General features: G+C 46.8%; 1 protein-coding gene across 4 annotated transcripts in view; it reads left to right on the forward strand.

The window, feature by feature from the left end:
- Positions 1 to 19,113, forward strand: part of SEZ6L (seizure related 6 homolog like) — a 199,479-nt gene that overhangs the window by 124,337 nt on the left and 56,029 nt on the right. For all 4 annotated transcript variants that reach the window (XM_082355034.1, XM_082355035.1, XM_082355036.1 and 1 more), the window contains exons 4-9: positions 405 to 597; positions 2,541 to 2,726; positions 6,282 to 6,447; positions 10,675 to 10,841; positions 11,241 to 11,435; positions 13,216 to 13,354. In XM_082355034.1, the coding sequence (XP_082211160.1) occupies positions 405 to 597; positions 2,541 to 2,726; positions 6,282 to 6,447; positions 10,675 to 10,841; positions 11,241 to 11,435; positions 13,216 to 13,354 (1,046 nt within the window). The remainder of the gene's footprint in view (positions 1 to 404; positions 598 to 2,540; positions 2,727 to 6,281; positions 6,448 to 10,674; positions 10,842 to 11,240; positions 11,436 to 13,215; positions 13,355 to 19,113) is intronic.

Here is a 19,113-nt window from a genome sequence, read left to right on the forward strand (position 1 = left end):
ATTGAGGAGGATAAGAAAGTGGGCCTGAGAAAGCCCTAGAGATGAGGCCCCCCACGCCCTCACCAGTTTATGCAGAAGGGCAAGAAGGTATTCAGTCAGTCTATAAAGATCTATTGAGCACGTACTATGGGCCAGGCACTATTTTAGGCCCTGGGGACCCTGAGCAGCACGGAAAGTTTCCTGCCTCCCTGGAGCTTACCTTCTGGTGAAATGACTTCTGTCTCCCTGGAGATGGGACCTCAGGCACAGGCTGATCAAACCCCTGCCCCCTCCTGCCAGCTCCAGAAGACTCTGTCTCGGCTGCCAGCATCCAGAAGTCTCTTTCATGGGACTCAGATAAGGGGGCTAACAGATGCCCTGTCTCAGACATGACTCAGATTCTGTCTGCCCCTACCTGTCTCCAGGTGAAGAGTGTGAACCTGTCCGAGGGGGAGCTGCTTTCCATCCGCGGGGTGGACGGCCCCTCCCTGACCATTCTGGCCAACCACACCCTCCTGGTAGAGGGGCAGGTGATCCGAAGCCCCACCAACACCATCTCTGTCTACTTCCGGACCTTCCAGGACGATGGCCTTGGGACCTTCCAGCTGCACTACCAGGGTAAGATCAGGCTGAGGCTGTTGAGATGTAGCTTTTTTCTCCCTTTCCCTCTGGAGCCAAGGATTCTCACCCTTTTTGTGCCAGGGACCCCCCTCTGGCAGTTTGGTAACACTGTGAACCCCTTCTTAGATTTGTGTTTTTAAGAGCATAAAATATATACAATTCAAAAGGAAGCCATTCATATTTAATAGCAGTTGTCAAAATATTGTTTTCATCTATGATATCATAATCTATGTGCTTCTTTATTAACACATTAAATAATATTTCCCAGTGGCTCTGATAATTACTGTAATTTCAAAGGAGCATAAGAAATATGTCAAGATATTCATTTTGATATGAAAATATCTGATTTCTCTTGGTGACAGAGTCACAGTTTCTGTGACTATGTTACAGATTGTTGCCTACATTTGCGATTGAAGGAAATATCATTGTTAAGTAAAAGGTTAATGAAGAATAAGCAAGCCGCTTTTTCCCATTCAAGTTCACATCTCCTGAATCTGACACACAAATCCCATGAGAGTCCATGGGTTTCTGGGAAAGAGCCTCTGCTACTGGAGTCCTTCTCTCTTTTTTCTTCTTCTCCACTGTTTCTTTCTTTCCTTTTTGTCTGTTTCCAGTCTCCTCTCTTTTGTTTTCTGTTCACCTTTCTCCTCTCTTCTCCTCCCTCTTTTCTTGCTTCCTTCATATCTTTCTTTCCTCCCCTCCCTCTCTTCATTCCCACCCCCATTCTCTCTTCCTTCTCTCTCTCTCTCTCTGTCTCTCTGTCTCTCTCTCTCTCATTTCAATGTCATCCCATTTTCCCCACCTCCTGGGCGGTTCCCAAGACCTCCGGTTACTTCCCTTACCAGGAGCTCCCCCTGGATACTTGCCAAGTATATGACGGGGAAGGGGAGCCCTTAGCCATACCTTGGGAGATTGAAAGCCATCCACATTTACGTCACATTGACTAAATGTCTGGAAAAACAATTCATTTAAAAATTTCCCCTTGGATGTTTCTGAAACAGGTGGGTGACTGTATACAGGAGTGTCCGTTTCCTCACACCTTCTCAATAATACAGACTACCGTCTGTTGTCTTTGTTAATTAAAAAATGCAAAAAATAGCTCATTGAGCCATGAGCTTGAATTTAGTCCTCATGGGAACTGGGAATGCAGATATCCTAGGCTACAGCAGAGGTCAGACCATAGTCTAGTGGTGGAGCTAGGATGGATTCAGCACCCTTTTATGAAAATGAAACTCAAGGAGCTCAACGTGGTCACGTACACCCTTCTACCACCCCGTCCAGTGAGCTCTGTGCACCAGATACTGGGCTAAGGAGGCTCTTCTGTGGCATTTCACATGTAATCCTTACTGCCACCTGTGAAACAGGGACGATCACAGAGAGGAGAGTGAAGTTCAGGACACTGTGTCACTTTCTCAAGGTCACACAGTTTCTGAGTGATGAAGTAAGAGAATGTAAACTCACATCCATCTCCCTCAGAGCCCAAGCCCTTACCTCCCAGGACAGTTGTTTCCAAGCTTTCATATCTTGGGCATTTCCTGAAGAACTGGTTATTCTAACTCTGGTCCAAGAGCCTGCATTTTTATCAGACACCTAAGCTGTTCGTGCAGGTGAGACTAACCTACCTGGGTGATCCTGTCCCTCCTGTGATCAAGGAGAAGGCCATTCTGTCTCCAGGGAGAGATGGGAACACATTTGTCACCCCAAACCTGCTGTCTCTGATTAGGCAGGGTGGGGAGCTTTGAGCCTAGAAAAAAAGTGCTCATCTGGCAGTCTCAGCACCACGTGATCAACTCGAGTCACAAAAATACCCTCCTCCAGCACTCCAGGGTCCTTAGGGACCTCATCTTTTCTCCTCAGCAAAAATTGACTCCCGGGATGTGGGTCACGTTCTTTGTCTCCCCCTCTGAGAGATGACTGTCTGCCCCTGCATTTCTTCCCAGCCTTCATGCTGAGCTGCAATTTTCCCCGCCGGCCCGACTATGGGGATGTCATGGTGATGGACCTGCACTCAGGTGGGGTGGCCCACTTCCACTGCCACCTGGGTTACGAGCTCCAGGGTGCCAAGACGCTGACGTGCATCAATGCCTCCAAGCCCCATTGGAGCAGCCAGGAACCCATCTGCTCAGGTACATGCCAGCCTCAGCCAGACCAAACACGGATGGTCCACTTAAGAGGGAAGAGACCAGCCCCCAGGGTATGAAGATTGACCTTAGGGAAGAGATTCCTCCAAATACAGATGGCTGCTGCCATTTAAAGTTTTGTTATATGATAAAATTGACCATTAGTGACATTTAGTACATTCACAATATTGTGCAACCATCACCACTATCTTTATCACCCCCAAAAGGACACCCTGGACCCAGTAGCCCCTGGCAACCACCAATATGCTTTCTGTCTCTATAGATTTGCCTATTCTGGACATTTCATATACATGGGATCGTACAATATGTAATCTTTTGTATCTGGCTTCTTTCACTTAGCATAGTGTTTTCAAGGTTCATCCATGTTGTAACGTCTGTCAGAACTTCATTCCTTTTTATGACTGAATAATATTCCATGATATGGATAGGCCACATTTCATCTGTTCATTTGTTGGTGGACATTTGAGTTGTTTCCACTTTGGGGGTATTAGGAATAATGCTGCTATAAATGTTTGTATGCAAGTTTTTATGTTTTCATTTCTCTGGGGTATATACCCCAAAGTGGAATTTCTGGGTTATATGGTAATATCATGTTTAACTTTTGAAGGAACCGTCAAACTGTTTTCCACAACGGCTGCACCATTTTACTTTCCCACCAGCCATGTATGAAAGTACCAATTTCTCCACATCCTCACCAGCACTTATTTTCGATGTCTTCTTTTTATTATTATAGCCATATAATAATGTGGGTGTGAAGGTATCTTACTGTGATTTTGATTTGCATTTTCCTAATGGCTAATGACATTGAGTATCTTTTCATATGCTTGTTGGCCATTTGTATATCTTCTAGGAGAAATGTCTATTCAAGTCCTTTGCCCATTTTTAAAATTTGGTTGTTTGTCTTTTTCTTGAGTTGTAAGAGTTCTTTATATATTCTGGATACTAGACCCTTACCAGATATATGATTTGCAAATATTTTCTCCCACTCTGTGGGTTGTCTTTTCACTTCATGATAGTGTCCTTAATTTTGACAAAGTCTAATTTGTGTAATTTTTGTTTGTTGCTTGTGCTTTGGATATGACAGCTGCCGTATTTTGAGCCCAGTCCATATGCCAGGGCTCTGATAAATCCTCACAGCAATCCTACATGGTGGGAACAGTTATTCCCATTTTACAGATGAGGAAACTGAGGCTCATGGAGGTGAAGTTTCTTCCTCAAAGTCACCAGATAGAAATTGAACTGAGTCCAGAACCCTTCTCTCCTGAGCTCTTTTCCTTACACCTTCACTGTTCAAAGTGCAATCTGCAGACCAGTGAGATTATTAGAAATACACAATCCCAAACCCCATACAAAACCAAGCGAATCAAAATCTACATTTAAAATGCTCCTTTTGTGGTTCATGTGCACATTATAGATTGAGAAGCACTCTGTACCACACTCTGTCTGCCCCAGTGGCCATAACCTTGACCATCCTCAGTTATCAAGAGAGCTAATCTCTATTAGATTCTCAAAAGTCCTGACCATGGCCAGGAGAGTGTAGGCTGCGCACATTAACTGAGCACCTACTCTGTGCCAGCCCATGAGTCATGTACAAGGAGAATACTGGGAATAAGAAAACATCACTCCTGCCCTCCAGGCATTCATAGTCAGTAGAATTCAAAATGCAAATGAGAGCTGATGGTAAATTCTCAGATTTAATTGTTGCAGTATCATTCCCCCAAGGCCCTTCAGAATTTTTCTTTTTTTTTTTTTTAACAAAGAAAAAAATTCAAACCATAGGGCAGTTGGTCTCCATGCCTCCCTGATGTTAATTTTTATCTATGTATGAAATCAGAGAGGAATTAAGCCTCAATTTGTGCTAAGGAAGACGGATAGGGAGCCGCTGCTGGCAAATTGAAACCAGTCATCAGTCGGCTTAATAAGGTAAGGAATGGGAGCAGAGAGGCCGCAAATGAGCGGCAGCTCGGGGAGGACAGGTTGCCGGCGCCCCCCACCAGGGACAGTGTCCTCCATCTCCTCAGCTCCTGAGCTATGGGGCAGTAATGCTGGCTACATTTTGAGCACCTACTCTGTGCCAGGGACAGCACCAAGCCCTCTACATGCAGTGTTTCATTGACTTACCACCACAGTCCCATAAAGAGGGTGGAATTATTATTAACATTTTACAGTGACCTAGAGGTTCAGAGAGCTTCAGTGGCTTGTCCTAGATCCACAGCAGATAAGTGGCACTGGCCAGATTTGAACCTTCACTTTAGGATGGGGATTCAAGAGAGCTAGCTGGAGAGACTGCGTCCCAGTGCTCTGTCCGTGGTCCTGAAAGAACTACTGTACAAGACTTCTTGGTAGTGTCTTTGCTGTAGGTCACAGCAGAGTCTAGAGCAGAGAAGGGAGCTATCTGCCTTTCTCATCAGTGCAAGTCCTTATTAGTCATGCAGTCATTCAGCAAACATTTAATGAGAACCAAATATCTCCTAAAAATAAGACTACCTCCCCACATTTGTGTAGCTCTTCCTAGTTCACAAATCACTTTTTAATATTTATTAAATTTTTATGATAAAAGTAATATATGACTCTGGTAAAAAAAAAAAAAATTCCGAGAAAGTGTTGAAGATTGTAGCAAATCACTTTTATATTCCTGGTCTCAATTGATCCTTGCATATAGCTCATTGAAATAGATATAGCCGACCATTTTCTAGCTTCTTTTTTCCCACTTAAAATATAGTGAATATTTTCCTATTTTCTCAAGTTCTTTGAGAACATGGTTCTTAAAAACTATGTGAATGGCATGCATTTATTTCACCAAGCATCTGTAAGCGGACATTCATGTTCTTTCTTGTTTTTTGCTCTTAGAGGCAATCTGGCAGTGAACATCCTCATTCATACATTTTTGTGAAATTCTCTAAATCTTTTCTTAAGGTAAATTCCCAGAACCTTAATTACTAGGTCAAAGTGTTTGAACATATTTTCCAGATTTTTCATCAAATTGCCCTCCTGAAAGCCCATAGCAACTTGCATTGTAACCACTCCTGAATGAGAGTGACCATTTCCCATCACTGGAGATAGCTTTCCAGTTTATTGCTGCTTTTTATCTTGACCAATTAGGTGGATAAAGATAGAATATAGTTTAGATTTGCATTTCTTTTATTACTAGTGAGGCTGTATTATTTTAGTGCTTACTAAGTAATAAAAGTATATTTCTTCTTCTGAGAACTGCCTATTTATGTCCTTCTTAATTACCATTTTGTAATTAGGAATCAGGGCACAGCCAGCGCATGGAAGAATCCTTAAACCACAGCCATTCATTCCCCACCATGGAACGCACATGGCAATGGTTCTAATCATGGAATTAGACCTCCTGTCAAACAGGATGAACCTGTCTCAGGAGGATGGGACTTTTCCCATGGTTTCTCTCTTTCCCCAGCCTATTTCCTCCCATGAAGGGGTGGGGACTGGGAAAGGATGAAACCCTCACTTCCTCTCTCTCTCTGTCTCTCTCTGCAATCCTCTCACTGCCCACCCACCCCTACTCTCTGACCCCAGCGCCTTGTGGAGGGGCTGTGCACAACGCCACCATCGGCCGCGTCCTGTCCCCAAGTCACTCTGGAAATACCAATGGGAGCCAGGTCTGTATGTGGACAATTGAAGCTCCAGAGGGCCAGAAGCTGCATCTGCACTTTGAGAGACTGTCACTGCACGAGAAGGACAGGTAAAACTCTGAGGGTCCCCAGCCAGCCTCATTCCTTCCCAGAGTGTTAGAACGTGGCTTGGGATTTGGAGTCTTGAAAGGACTAAAACGCTGCCTCATGGACGCCAAGAAAGGAAGAGCTGGGGAGGGTGGCAAGGATATTAGAGACCATCATCTTCGATCTCTTCCTTTTACACATAAGGAAACTAGGACATACAGAGGGGAAGGGACTTACCCTAGTCACACAGCAGGGTAGGGGGAGAGGCAAGAAGGGAATCCAGTTCCCCCACCTCGAACTGCCTCATCCCTTCTCCTTCACATCCCTTTTTGCAATTGAACAAGGAGGGAGTGTTTACTGAACATCTGCTCTGTGCCCAATCATGTATTAAGCTCCATGGAGAACAGGAGAGAAGTAGGAAACATGGGTTCCTGGCAGTTGAGATGGAAAAACCAGACTTATGTACAAGAAGGAACTAGGGAAGATACAAGACAACATCTAACCAAGAGTATGTCCGTAGATGCTAAGTTATATGCACAGAATCCTGAATCTGAAAACTCTGAGAACTTATTCTAGAATATTCTGGAATGTTCTAGAAAATTAGGGTCTTAGCTGCTTAGACTTGCTGTCTTAGGTTGAGTTCCCTTGGAAACAGACAGAGTGACAAAGATGTGAGAGAAAGTGGTTTGTTTGGGAGCTGATCTTAGAAAGCACCAGGAAAATGAGCAGAGAAGGAAAGGGAGTAGATACAGTATGTATTAGTAAGCAGGTGACTGCAGAGACAACTGGGTCTCTGTCTTCTGGGGGCCTCCAGGAAGCCGTGTTGAGCAGGGCTCAGAGCATTCTTATCGGAGGGTGAGGGAGCTGGGTATTTATCCACCCCCACCATCCACTGTTGGAGGCGGCGTGCTCCTGGACACACTGACTCCCCAACACTGCCTGCCACCCTTGGAGCTGGCTGAGCTGGCTGATTCTCAAGAGACTCTGGAAACCAGCCGAAAATGGGTGAGTAATGAGTGCTGAGGGGATGTGGGTAGGGCACCGACAGAATGTCAGCACCTTAGAATTCTGGAATCTGTCCGATGTTGACCTTAGAATTATATAGTGTCCTGGCTTCTTTGACGCTTCAAACCTAGACCATTAACCTCTAGGAAAGGATTCTGAGAGAAAATAGCAGAAAACTGAGTAAGTTACCCAACTCTGGAGTCTACTTCCTTCCAAGTCGTCCAGCTTTATCCTGAACAACTCCATATCAATAAATCACTGCTTTAAAGTACAAGGTGTGGGGCTTCCCTGGTGGCACGGTGGCTAAGAATCCGCCTGCCAGTGCAGGGGATATGGGTTCGAGCCCTGGTCCGGGAAGATCCCACATGCCACAGAGCAACTAAGCATGTGCACCACAACTGCTGAGCCCACGCGCTGCAACTACTGAAGGCCGCGCACCTAGAGACTGTGCTCCGCAACAAGAGAAGCCACCGCAATGAGAAGCCCACTCACCACAACAAAGAGTAGCCCCCGCTCGTCACAACTAGAGAAAGCCCGCACAGCAACGAAGACCCAACGCAGCCAAAAATAAATAAATAAATTTATAAAAAAAAGAAATTCTCTTCCACCTGGGAACTCTGGGAGCCAGTGTAGACACACACCCTAACCTCCCCATTCCTAGCGGCGAGAGAGCAGAGATAATTGTCCCTCATCTCCCGTTAGTTGGATGATGGCTGCTCTCAGAGTTTGTTAATTCCCTGACACACTGGCCTGTCACCTGTTCCAGTAGCTGGGGTGCTCCAGAGAAAGCCTGCAGGACAAGGAACACAAGTGCAGAGAAATGGTAAGAGCCTTGAGGAGCAAGTAAGCCCGTGTGCCACAACTACTGAGCCTGCGCTCTAGAGCCCACGAGCCACAGCTACTGAGCCTGAATGCCACAACTACTGAAGGCCGCATGCCTAGAGCCTGTGCTCCACAACAAGAGAAGCCACCACAATGAGAAGCCCGCGCACCACAACGAAGAGTAGCCCCTGCTCACCACAACTAGAGAAAGCCTGCACGCAGCAATGAAGACAATTAATTAATTAATTAATTAATTATTAAAAAGAAGAAATGAGACCTGATCTAAACCTTGGAAAGAGATTTGATCAGGGAACCCAAAATACAGTGAGTGGGTAGAGTAGCCCAAGCAGGGAGAAAAGGAGTGTGGGGTGGGCAAAGATGTAGAGGTAAATGGGGATCATCTTCTGAAGGGCTTTGGGTACCGGGCTGCTTCTATAAGCTATAGATAGCCATGGAAGGATTTTGAGTAGAGGAGAGAAATGAAGAAAGATTTTAAGGATGGTTTCCCCCCAGAATGAAGTCTTTCTAAACTCCAGTCCCATAGTATGCAGCACAGAAGGTGGGTTCTCTGGTCAAACATGTTTGGGAGACAATATGTACACAGTCTCTGTCTTGGAAGGTGCTAATGCACATTAGCTGGCAAAGGCACTGACAAGTCCTGCAAGGGAAAAAATGTTTAATTTTTATTTAACCTGGCATTTCCCAAACCCATTTGACCATAGACTATGTATAGATTTTTATCACTATTTTAGACATTCTAGAGCACATAAGTAGAAAATTGCTATTTTTGGAAGATTAATTGACTAGAGATTTTGAGATCCTGAGAGTTTGCTGTAGAGCAGAAGACATTAGTTCTCTGAAACAGGAGTCCTGGGGCATGGCCCCCAAGATACAGCAAAATCAGCAGGGATCAGAAGATTGTGAAGAGGCCCCTCTCTACTCTCGGAATGGCCCTTGGCCTCTACCTCAGCCCCCTCCTCATACCAGCCACAGTGGTCACATGGCAAAATGAACAGACTGTGACTCTAACATTTATGCATTTTGGTGACATTAGAAATTCATATGATAACCCGTTTTTATGGGTCACAGTAAAAAAAAACCGAAAATATCTCAAAGGATTAAAAATGCCTGTTTATGATTCCAGAAAAATAAGTGATCCAATTTGTATACTGGTTTCTTCCCCATTTTTGCATAACTTTTTAAAAAATACCAAGGCTAGCAAAGAGCCAAGTGCCAAAGGTTGTATTTTTCTTTTTTAGTAAATTTATTTATTTATTTATTTTTGGCTGTGTTGGGTCTTCGTTGCTGCATGCAGGCTTTCTCTAGTTGGGGTGAGCGCGGGCTTTCTCTGCTCTTCCTTGCAGTGCACAGGCTTCTCATTGTGGTGGCTTCTTTTGTTGCGGATCATGGGCCCTAGGTGCACGGGCTCCAGTAGTGTGGCACACGGGCTCAGTAGTTGTGGCTCGCGGGCTCCAGAGCTCAGGCTCATAGTTGGGGCATATGGGCTTAGTTGCTTTGCGGCATGTGGGATCTTCCCGGACCAGGGCTCAAACTTGTGTCCTTTGCATTGGCAAGCGGATTCTTAACCACTGTGCCACCAGGGAAGTCCCCAAAGGGTTTTAATAACAGTAAAAATGAATACCAACGTTTTGTCTGATGCCTTTCATTTTTCAGGACACTTTATCTTGTATTCTCACAGTCCCCCTGTAAGATAGGTAGGAAAGACGTTGTGATCCCTCTTTTCATGGTTGTGGATACTGAGGCACAAGGTGTGTTGAGACTTCTGTGAGCTCAGTGGGTAGGGAACTGGGGACTAGAAATTGGGACTCCTGACTCCAGGCACGGTGGTCTTAGGAGATAAAAATCAGTGACAGAGTCTAGTAGGGGTCCAATGCTTGGTCATTTGACTTGCATACCTGCTCTGTCCTGTGCACTTTATATCCATGGTCTCTAATCCCCACACTGTGGTGTAGGTGTGCTTGTACCCATTTTACAGATGAAACAGAGGCTCAGTGGGGTGCAGTGTTTTTGTCCAAAGTCACTCAGCTCAGAAGTTAAAGTCGGAACTCTGTCTGATTATATATATATATCAGTATTTCAGGAATGATATTAGCCCAGTCATCCCAACTTCTCAATTAGTAATAATAATCAGTATCTATTAATTCGTCTGGTCATTATGTCATACCCAGCACTTTCCTTAAGAGCTCAGAATCTATCCATGAGTCTGGGACAAGCATTGTACAGAAAGGGAGACAAATTTGAATAGATGAAGCAGAGTGTCTGGGCGAGTATGGTGTGAAATCGGGATGTGAGTCTGGGATTGAGGCCCCGGAGGGGGTGGTCACAGCACACACCTCCCACTTCTGTGCATCAGCGGCCTGAGAAGACCTCATATTGGCTCTTGTCTCCTTCCCCACTGCCAGGATGATGGTCTACAGTGGGCTGACCAACAAGTCCGCTCTTCTCTACGACTCCCTCCAAACCGAGAATGTCCCCTTTGAGGGCCTGCTGAGTGACGGCCACACCATCTGCATCGAATTCACGTCTGACCAGGGGCGGGTGGCCTCAGCCTTCAACATCCGGTTCGAGGGTGAGGGTCTCAGAGGCTGCCCCGTCTCCTGGGGTGGCAGCATGGGAGCGGGGGAAGCATGGTGGGGCCGGGTCATGGGAGGTAGAAATCTGACCTGCAAAGGACTGGGGAGAAGCCATAGCTAGAGTGACTCTTGGACTTCCAAAGGCCGCCTCTGCGGGGTTGGGAGAGCAGAGGTTCTTGTTCCCATTTTAGATGTGAAAATAATGAGGCCCGAGAAGCCAAGTGAATGGCCTAAGGGCCCTCAGCAGGTCAGTGGGAACTGGAATGTGGGGTCTGGTACCCGTTTCCCTTGGGGCTTCCCTGAACAGCAAGAGGGGCCCCTGCTTCTGAGACACAGCCCTGTGAGCCACCCCTGACTCATTTGAGTGGCTGCCCTCTTTTGTGTCCTGGCCTCAGCCTTTGAGAAAGGCCACTGCTATGAGCCCTACATTCAGAATGGGAACTTCACCACGTCCGACCCAACCTATAACATCGGGACCATAGTGGAGTTTACCTGCGACCCCGGCCACTCCCTGGAGCAGGGCCCGGCCATCATTGAGTGCATCAACGTGCGGGACCCATACTGGAACGACACGGAGCCCCTGTGCAGAGGTGAGTGGGTCACAGCCCTCCTCCCAGGGCACCCCAGAGCCCTCCACCCCTTCAGATGAAAGGCCCAGCTTATATACCGATTTTAGGATTAGAATCCTTTCTGGAGCTCACCCTCCTTTGGGTCAGGTTTGCTGCTGGTCCTTGAGAAAATCACAAAATGGATAAAATTGAAAAGTTGCCTCTTCCTCCAGGCACAAGGCCCCATCATGCACAGCTTGGTGAGAAGATCGCTGCATGGATTTCAGCTCCTACCTGTGCTATGCAGACATGTGCAGTGCACAACCCGCCCAACAGCACATGGCAGCCCTGAGTCTAATTAATGATAATGATAATAACAGTTGTTAATAGGAGTGCAAAAAACTGTGTTGCAGGCACTCTGTGCCTTATCTGACTTAAGCCTCACTACAACCCTGTGAGGTGCATATTATTATTGATCCCGTGTACAGATGAGGAAACAAGCTATGACGTGACATGCTTCAGAACACACTGAGGGTAATTGGCAGAGGTGGGAATGGAACTCAGGTCTCTCTGTTCTCAGAGACCTGTGCCCTGAGCCCCTTTAGACAATGTCAGCTGTGTGGAATCCTCATCTACAGGGACTCCCAGTGCCCTGCCCTCCCCTATTTCTCCATGTTCAAGGCCACTGAGCCACCCCGAGCCTGGACCCATGTGGGGAATGTGGAGTAATGAACAGAGTCCTGGCTCCTGGCAGCCGCCACCTGGATGGTGGTTGGCGTGAAATCACAGCCTTGCCGTGGTGAGGGATTGACCCCTGTATTAAATGTGCTGGTTTAACAGAGCGGAATTTATTGGTGCTTTGGCCTCTGCCACACTGAGAATTTTCCAAAGCGGTAAACACAGAGTGAAATTTAAAGGGCCAGGTGCCAGGTGCAGCCACATCTCCGCTTCCAGTTCAGAGCCAGAGCGTTCCACAGTAACGTTAAGAATTACTGAACGCTTACCTTGTGCCAGGCGCTGTGCTGTGTTTGACATCCATGAGCTCACTTAAGCCTCAGAATAACCCAGTGAAGTCAGCACTGGTCTTTCTCCCTGCTCTACAGAGGGAGGCATCTGAGGCTCCAGGAACTTATTACATGCCTTGTCACAGAGCCTTTGGTGGCAGAGGCGAGACTCGAACCAGGTCCATCTGACTAGAATGTACCACCTCTAGTCACTATTCACCCTGCTCAAGGGGAGGGCTATTAAGGATGCACTTGAAACTTTGAACTCTATCCTTCGTCCTGAAAGAACTACAGTCATCCTTCAGTATCCACAGGGGACGGGTTCCAGGGCACACACCCCCCCGCTCCCCCAATACCAAAATCCGTGGATGTTCAAGCCCCTTATATAAAAGGGCACACCCTCTCATATACTTTAAATCATCTCTAGATTACTTATAATTCCTAATACAGTATAAATACTATGTAAATAGTTGTAAATACAATGTAAATGCTATGGGAGTGTCCTAAATGCAATGTTAACGCTATGTGAATAGTCGCCGGTGAGTGGCAAATTCAAGTTTTGCTTTTTGAAACTTTCTGGAATTTTTTTTCAAATATTTCTGATCCCCTGTCGGTTGAATCCATGGATGCAGAACCCACAGTACAATGTCCTTGCCCCACATTTGCCAAATTTCAGCTAAAGGAGGCAGGTGGCCAGTCCTAATTTAATCATTCCGCACACATGTATGGACTGTCTGACTTCATAGACCACACTCTTAACTGTTACACCATATCTGCTTCCTTATGAATAATGTGTGTGTGTGTCTGTGTCTTTACAGCCATGTGTGGTGGGGAGCTCTCTGCCGTGGCCGGGGTGGTGCTGTCCCCAAACTGGCCAGAGCCCTACGTGGAAGGTGAAGATTGTGTCTGGAAGATCCACGTAGGGGAGGAGAAACGGATCTTCTTAGATATCCAGTTGTGAGTGTTTATGATGGGTGGACCCCCCAGGCCAGCCAGTTCGGGAAGAAATTGCTCCTGCTTTATTGTTTCAACCAATATTAATTAAGCATCTACTGCGTGTCAGGGACTGTGCAAAGAACTGGGGTCCCTCTGGTGAGGAAGTGACAATATCATACACACCCAGAAGGAGTTCCTATCCTCAGGAAAGTCAGTTGCCTAAGGAAACAGGCACTAAGTGAGGAATTGCATCGATGTAGCTTTGTTAAGCACTGTAAGGAAAGGTGCCTGATGCCATGAGATTCTATAACGGGGATTTGATACAAAGAGGAAGGTCAGAAAAGCCTTCCCTGAGGATCTGACAAAGCTCAGAACTAAAGGATGAATTGGAGTGAATTCATCCAAGAAGGAACAGAGTATGCAGAGGCACTGTGGCAAGAGCAGGCACAGCATTTTCAGAGGACCGAATGGCTAGTATGGTCAGGAGGAGGAGGGAAATATAACATGTACACTCTGTACCACAGTAGTTTATTTTCCTATCTGTCTATCTCAGCTAGACCAGAAGGTCCTTGCAGTCAGGACCTGGTCTGATTTATCTCTGTTTCAGGGTCTAACACAGAGCCTGACACACAGTAGATGCTCAGAAAATGATTGCTGAATGAAGAAATGCTGTCATGAATGGACTTACCTGGCTGTGTGGCTGTTTCCAATATTCAGTGGGGGTACCTATTAGATGCTCCATCCAGAACTTTCCCTAACTCCCCAGGAATCAGGAGAAGGGGACAGAGACACACAGTGGTGGCTAGAAAAGCAGAAGAAAGGGCTGTCCAGCAGACCCAGACACGTGGCTGGGACAGTGGGGGGGATGCCAAGTTTGGAAGAGCCTCTCTGGATGCAGCCTGGGGGTCAGCTCTCCCCTCAAGCCTGAAGTAGAAACCCACTTGTCTGAGAAGCATGACTTGGGTGCTGCTTGGCTTTGCAGAGGAGCCTGGTGAGAGGGAAATTATTTGCAAGATTTTGTGCCAGTACCATACTGTTTTGATTACTGTAGCTTTGTAGTATAGTCTGAAGTCAGGAATTGTGATCCCTCTAGCTCCATTCTTCTTTCTTAAGATTGTTTTGGCTGTTCGGGGCCTTTTGTGTTTCCACACAAATTTAAAAATTTTTTGTTCCAGTTCTGTGAAAAATGCCATTGGTAATTTGATAGGGATTGCATTGAATATGTAATTGCCTTGGGTAGTATAGTCATTTTAACAATATTGATTCTTCCAATCCAAGAACACAAGTATATCTTTCCATCTGTTTGTGTCATCTTCAATTTCTTTCATCAGTGGCTTATAGTTTTCTGACTACAGATTTTTTGCCTCCTTAGGTAGGTTGATTTCTAGGTATTTTATTCTTTTTGATGCAGTGGTAAATGGGATTGTTTCTTTAATTTCTCTTCCTGATATTCTGTTGTTAGTGTATAGAAATGCAACAGATTTCTGCATACTAATTTCATATCCTGCAACTTTACTGAATTCATTGATGAGCTCTACTAGTTTTCTGGTGGTAGGAAACCCCATTCTAAAGCTCCTTCCTCCAGGAAGCCTTCCATGGCTCCCCACTGCCCTCATGACAAATATAAATTTATGGTCCCAGTTGATGAGCACCCCACCACCAGAAGTTGCTGGGCAAACCACCTCAGTCTTGAGCCAGGAGAAGAGGAAATCAACTCCCGATATCCTGGCTTCTGCTGAAGGTCCTCCAGCTCCATGCCCCAAGACATGGTCTGTGGTCCCCTCCCTTCTGCCCAGCTCAGCATCCTCTCCTCACAGCATGCATCCCTTACGGGTGGTTTTGCTTCACCAAGACTGGCCCATGTCTCCCCTTGGTGTCAGAGGCCTGGAAGAGGAAACAGGAAAATGGGAACCCTGCTTTCATCCCCTCCAGGCATCAAATATTCAATTAACCTTCATCTCAACATGGGATGGGGTTTTATTTCCACTACAAAGCACACGATGCAGCAGCCCATCCAGGAAACTGGAGCATTTAAGCAGAAATACTTCCCCAAAGCCAGGCCACCACCAGCATTAGCATCAGAAAAGGAACCCTTGCAGGGGGCACTTTCTTCTGATCATCTTGGCGACTCTAGATGTGAGTGTTGGCTAGGAGGGAGGACCCCTGGGTTCCCTCCTCTGTGCCCTGACAGTGATCCCTGAGCAACCCTGGACCTGTCACCCAGCCTCTCTGGGCTTCACACTCCTTCTCTGCAAAGGGACGGGTTGCCTTGAACAGAGAGGATGCAAACGCTGACTCCTGCAGGGTCAGGCAAGTATCATAAAATGGGAATTGGGGCTGTGTGAGATAATGTAGAGCTGGGGGAACTGTGGTGAAGTGGGAACTACATCCCCACCTAACATCATTTAAATTCAAATTTTTAAAAAATTTATTAAAGTATAGTTAATTTACAATGTTAGTTTCTGGCATACAGCAAAGTGATTCTGTTATATATACATATATATATACACACATATACATGTATATGTATATATACATATATATATACATATGTATACATGCACATAGGGGTGCATGTATCTTTTCGAATTATAGTTTTGTCTGGATATATGCCCAGGAGTAGGATTGCTGGATCATATGGCAACTCTATTTTAGTTTTTTTGAGGAACCTCCATACTGTTCTCCATAGTGGCTGCACCAATTTACATTTCCACTAATAGTGTAGGAGAGTTCCCTTTTCTCCACACCCTCTCCAGCGTTTATTATTTGTAGATTTTTTAATGATGGCCATTCTGACCGGTGTGAGGTGGTAACTCATTGTAGTTTTTTTTTTTAGTTTCTTTCTTTTTTTTTTTTTTTTTGGCTGCATTGGGTCTTTGTTGCCGCGCGAGGGCTTTCTCTAGTTGTAGTTGCGGTGAGCGGGGGCTACTCTTTGTTGCTGTGCACGGGCTTCTCATTGTGGTGGCTTCTCTTGCTGTGGAGCACGGGCTCTAGGCACACGGGCTTCAGTAGTTGTGGCACATGGGCTCCGTAGCTGTGGCTCATGGGCTCTAGAGCGCAGGCTCAGTAGTTGTGGCACACGAGCTTAGTTGCTCCGCAGCATGTGGGATCTTCCCCGACCAGGGCTCGAACCCATGTCCCCTGCATTGGCAGGCGGAGTCTTAACCACTGTGCCACCAGGGAAGTCCCTCATTGTAGTTCTGATTTGCGTTTCTCTAACATAAATTCAATTTGTTAAAATAATGCCCCCTCCCCTCCAAAAAGTATCTGCTGGTCAGATTCAGACTTGAGGGACCACAAGTCTATATCCTTTCTCATGGAGGTGATAAAGAAAGCCATTTTCATCATTGAGCACTCACTGTTTGCAAGGTTCTTTCCAAACGTTAATTAATTTGCTCCTCAGAGTTATCCTAGAAGGAAGATGCAGCTACTATATTCAACTTATTTCCACCTGCCTTCTTACCTCTTACTTGGATGTCCAAGAGGCATCTCCAACAACGTGTCCCCAAACTTAAACCCTTGATTCTCTTTCTCCAAGCCTATTTCGCCTCATCTTCCCATCTCAGAAAGGAGTCACCCATCCTGCCTGCTGCTCAGACCCAAAAGATGTGGAGTTATTCTAGAGCAGGAGAACACTGGTCAGGGTTCCACAACGGCTTTTCTTGACAAGTGGGGTGGGGAGCAACTTCCTGATTTGCAACATTTGCCAATTTCCATGGTGTAAATACTCCCACTGTGACCAATATCAAGCAACCAACACAAAGCCAACAGGGTCACCAAATGCCTGGACATTTAACAGTCAGCCCATATGGCCCAGTGGGAGCCACCGGCTCCAGCACACTCCCTGTGAACAGGATTCTTCTGTTTCTCCTACACCTGTACCCAGGGCCTCAGTACATCCCATTGATTCTACTCAAGACTTAAATCTGCCTGGAGTTGAAACATCTCTGACACCCCCACTGCCACCACCACCGTGGTCTAAGCCGCCGCTGTCTCATCCTCACTTGTCTCCCTGCTCCTGCTTTTGTCCCATTGGGGGCTGTTTTTAACCCAGCACCCTGAGTGATCACATCATGCTCTGCCTCAAACCCTGCAATAGCTCCTCATTCTTTTCAGAGTAAAAGCTGAAGTTCTTACAAAAGCCCTATGTGATCTGACCCTGGTTACGGCTCCTGCTTCACTTTTTTCCACTCTCCTCCTTGGTTTCTCCTTTTGGCCACACCGGCCTCCTTGCTGTTCTGTAAACATACCTCAGGGCCTTTGCACTGGCTGTCTCCTACCACTACCCCCCAACCCCGCCCTGGAATGCTCTGCCCTGAATATCCATATAGCTCACTCCCTAGCTTCCTGCAGGTCTCTGCTCCCATATTGCCTCCTCTGAGATGTCCCTCAACACCCTTATCTAAATTAGCAGGGGGCTTCCCTGGTGGCACAGTGGTTAAGAATCTGCCTGCCAATGCAGGGGACACAGGTTCGAGCCCTGGGCCGGGAAGATCCCACATGCTGCGGAGCAACTAAGCCTGTGTGCAACAACTACTGAGCCTGCGCTCTAGAGCGCCACAACTACTGAATCCCGCGTGCCACCACTACTGAAGCCCGTGCGCCTAGAGCCCATGCTCTGCAACAAGAGAAGCCACCGCAATGAGAAGCCCGTGCACTGCAACGAAGAGTAGCCCCCACAAGCCGGCAAGCAGCAACGAAGACCCAACGCAGCCAAATAAATAAATAAATAAATAAATTAGCAGGACGTGGAGAAAAAGCTTTCCTGAGAAAGCAACTTTTCTAAGTGGGCGGTTCTCAACCAGGGATGATTTTACGTGGAGAAAAAGCTTTCCTGAGAAAGCAGCTTTTCTAAGTGGGCGGTTCTCAACCAGGGCTGATTTTGCCCCCCCCCCCCACCCCGGGACACTTAGCAATGTCTGGAGGCATTTCTGGTTGTCATAACTGGTATGTGTTGGGAGGGGGCAGATGCTACTGGCATCTAGTGGGGAGAGGCCAGGGGTGCTGCTGAACATCCTGCAATGCACAGGGCTGCCCCCACCGAAGAATTAGCAGACCCCAAATGTCAACAGTGCTGCAGCAGAAAAACCCTGATCTATGCTGAGCTGAGACCAAAGGACAGATAGAAGATGAGCCAAGATGGAGGGAACAGTGTTCCAGCCAAAAGGAACAGCACGTGCTAAGGTCCAGAAGCAGGAAAGCGTGACTCTCTTGTTATTTGTCTGTAATATGGAATATATGCTGAGCATTTAACGCATCCCAGGCGTTCACATCCCAGGCACCTTCGCAACAAGCACATGCAGTGGGTCCTCCTATTATCTTCATTTTACCGGGGAGTAAACTGACGCCTACAGAGTAGAACAGCGACTGTGATCACGTGGCTGGGATTCCAGCTCCGCTTGCCCTGCCTCCAGGGTCTCTGTTCTTCACCAGCTCATGCGAGGAGCTAGAGGAAGCCCTGTGTGTCTGGAGCTCAGAGATACAGGAGGCGTGGCATCAACAAGGAAGCAGTGGGATCAGGCAGGGCCTTGAAGGCCACATCAGGGAGTCTGGACTTGCCCAACCTCGGCAGCAGGGGATGGGGTTTAGGAGCTCGCAGGGTTAAGCCTTTGCAGAAGGGAGCTGAACGCTTCGGTCCCAGCCCGAGCCTCCCCGGCAAACCCTGGCTCACGCTTGCCAGAGCGGCATCTGGACCCGGCACCCCCTTCCTCCCACTGAGAGAGTGAAAATAGCGGCTCACCAGCGAAGAATGCATGAGGCCCAGGAGCTGCTGGGTTTAA

Source organism: Balaenoptera borealis, assembly GCF_965194805.1.
Source record: "Balaenoptera borealis genome assembly, chromosome: 14".
Classification (NCBI taxonomy): domain Eukaryota; kingdom Metazoa; phylum Chordata; class Mammalia; order Artiodactyla; family Balaenopteridae; genus Balaenoptera; species Balaenoptera borealis.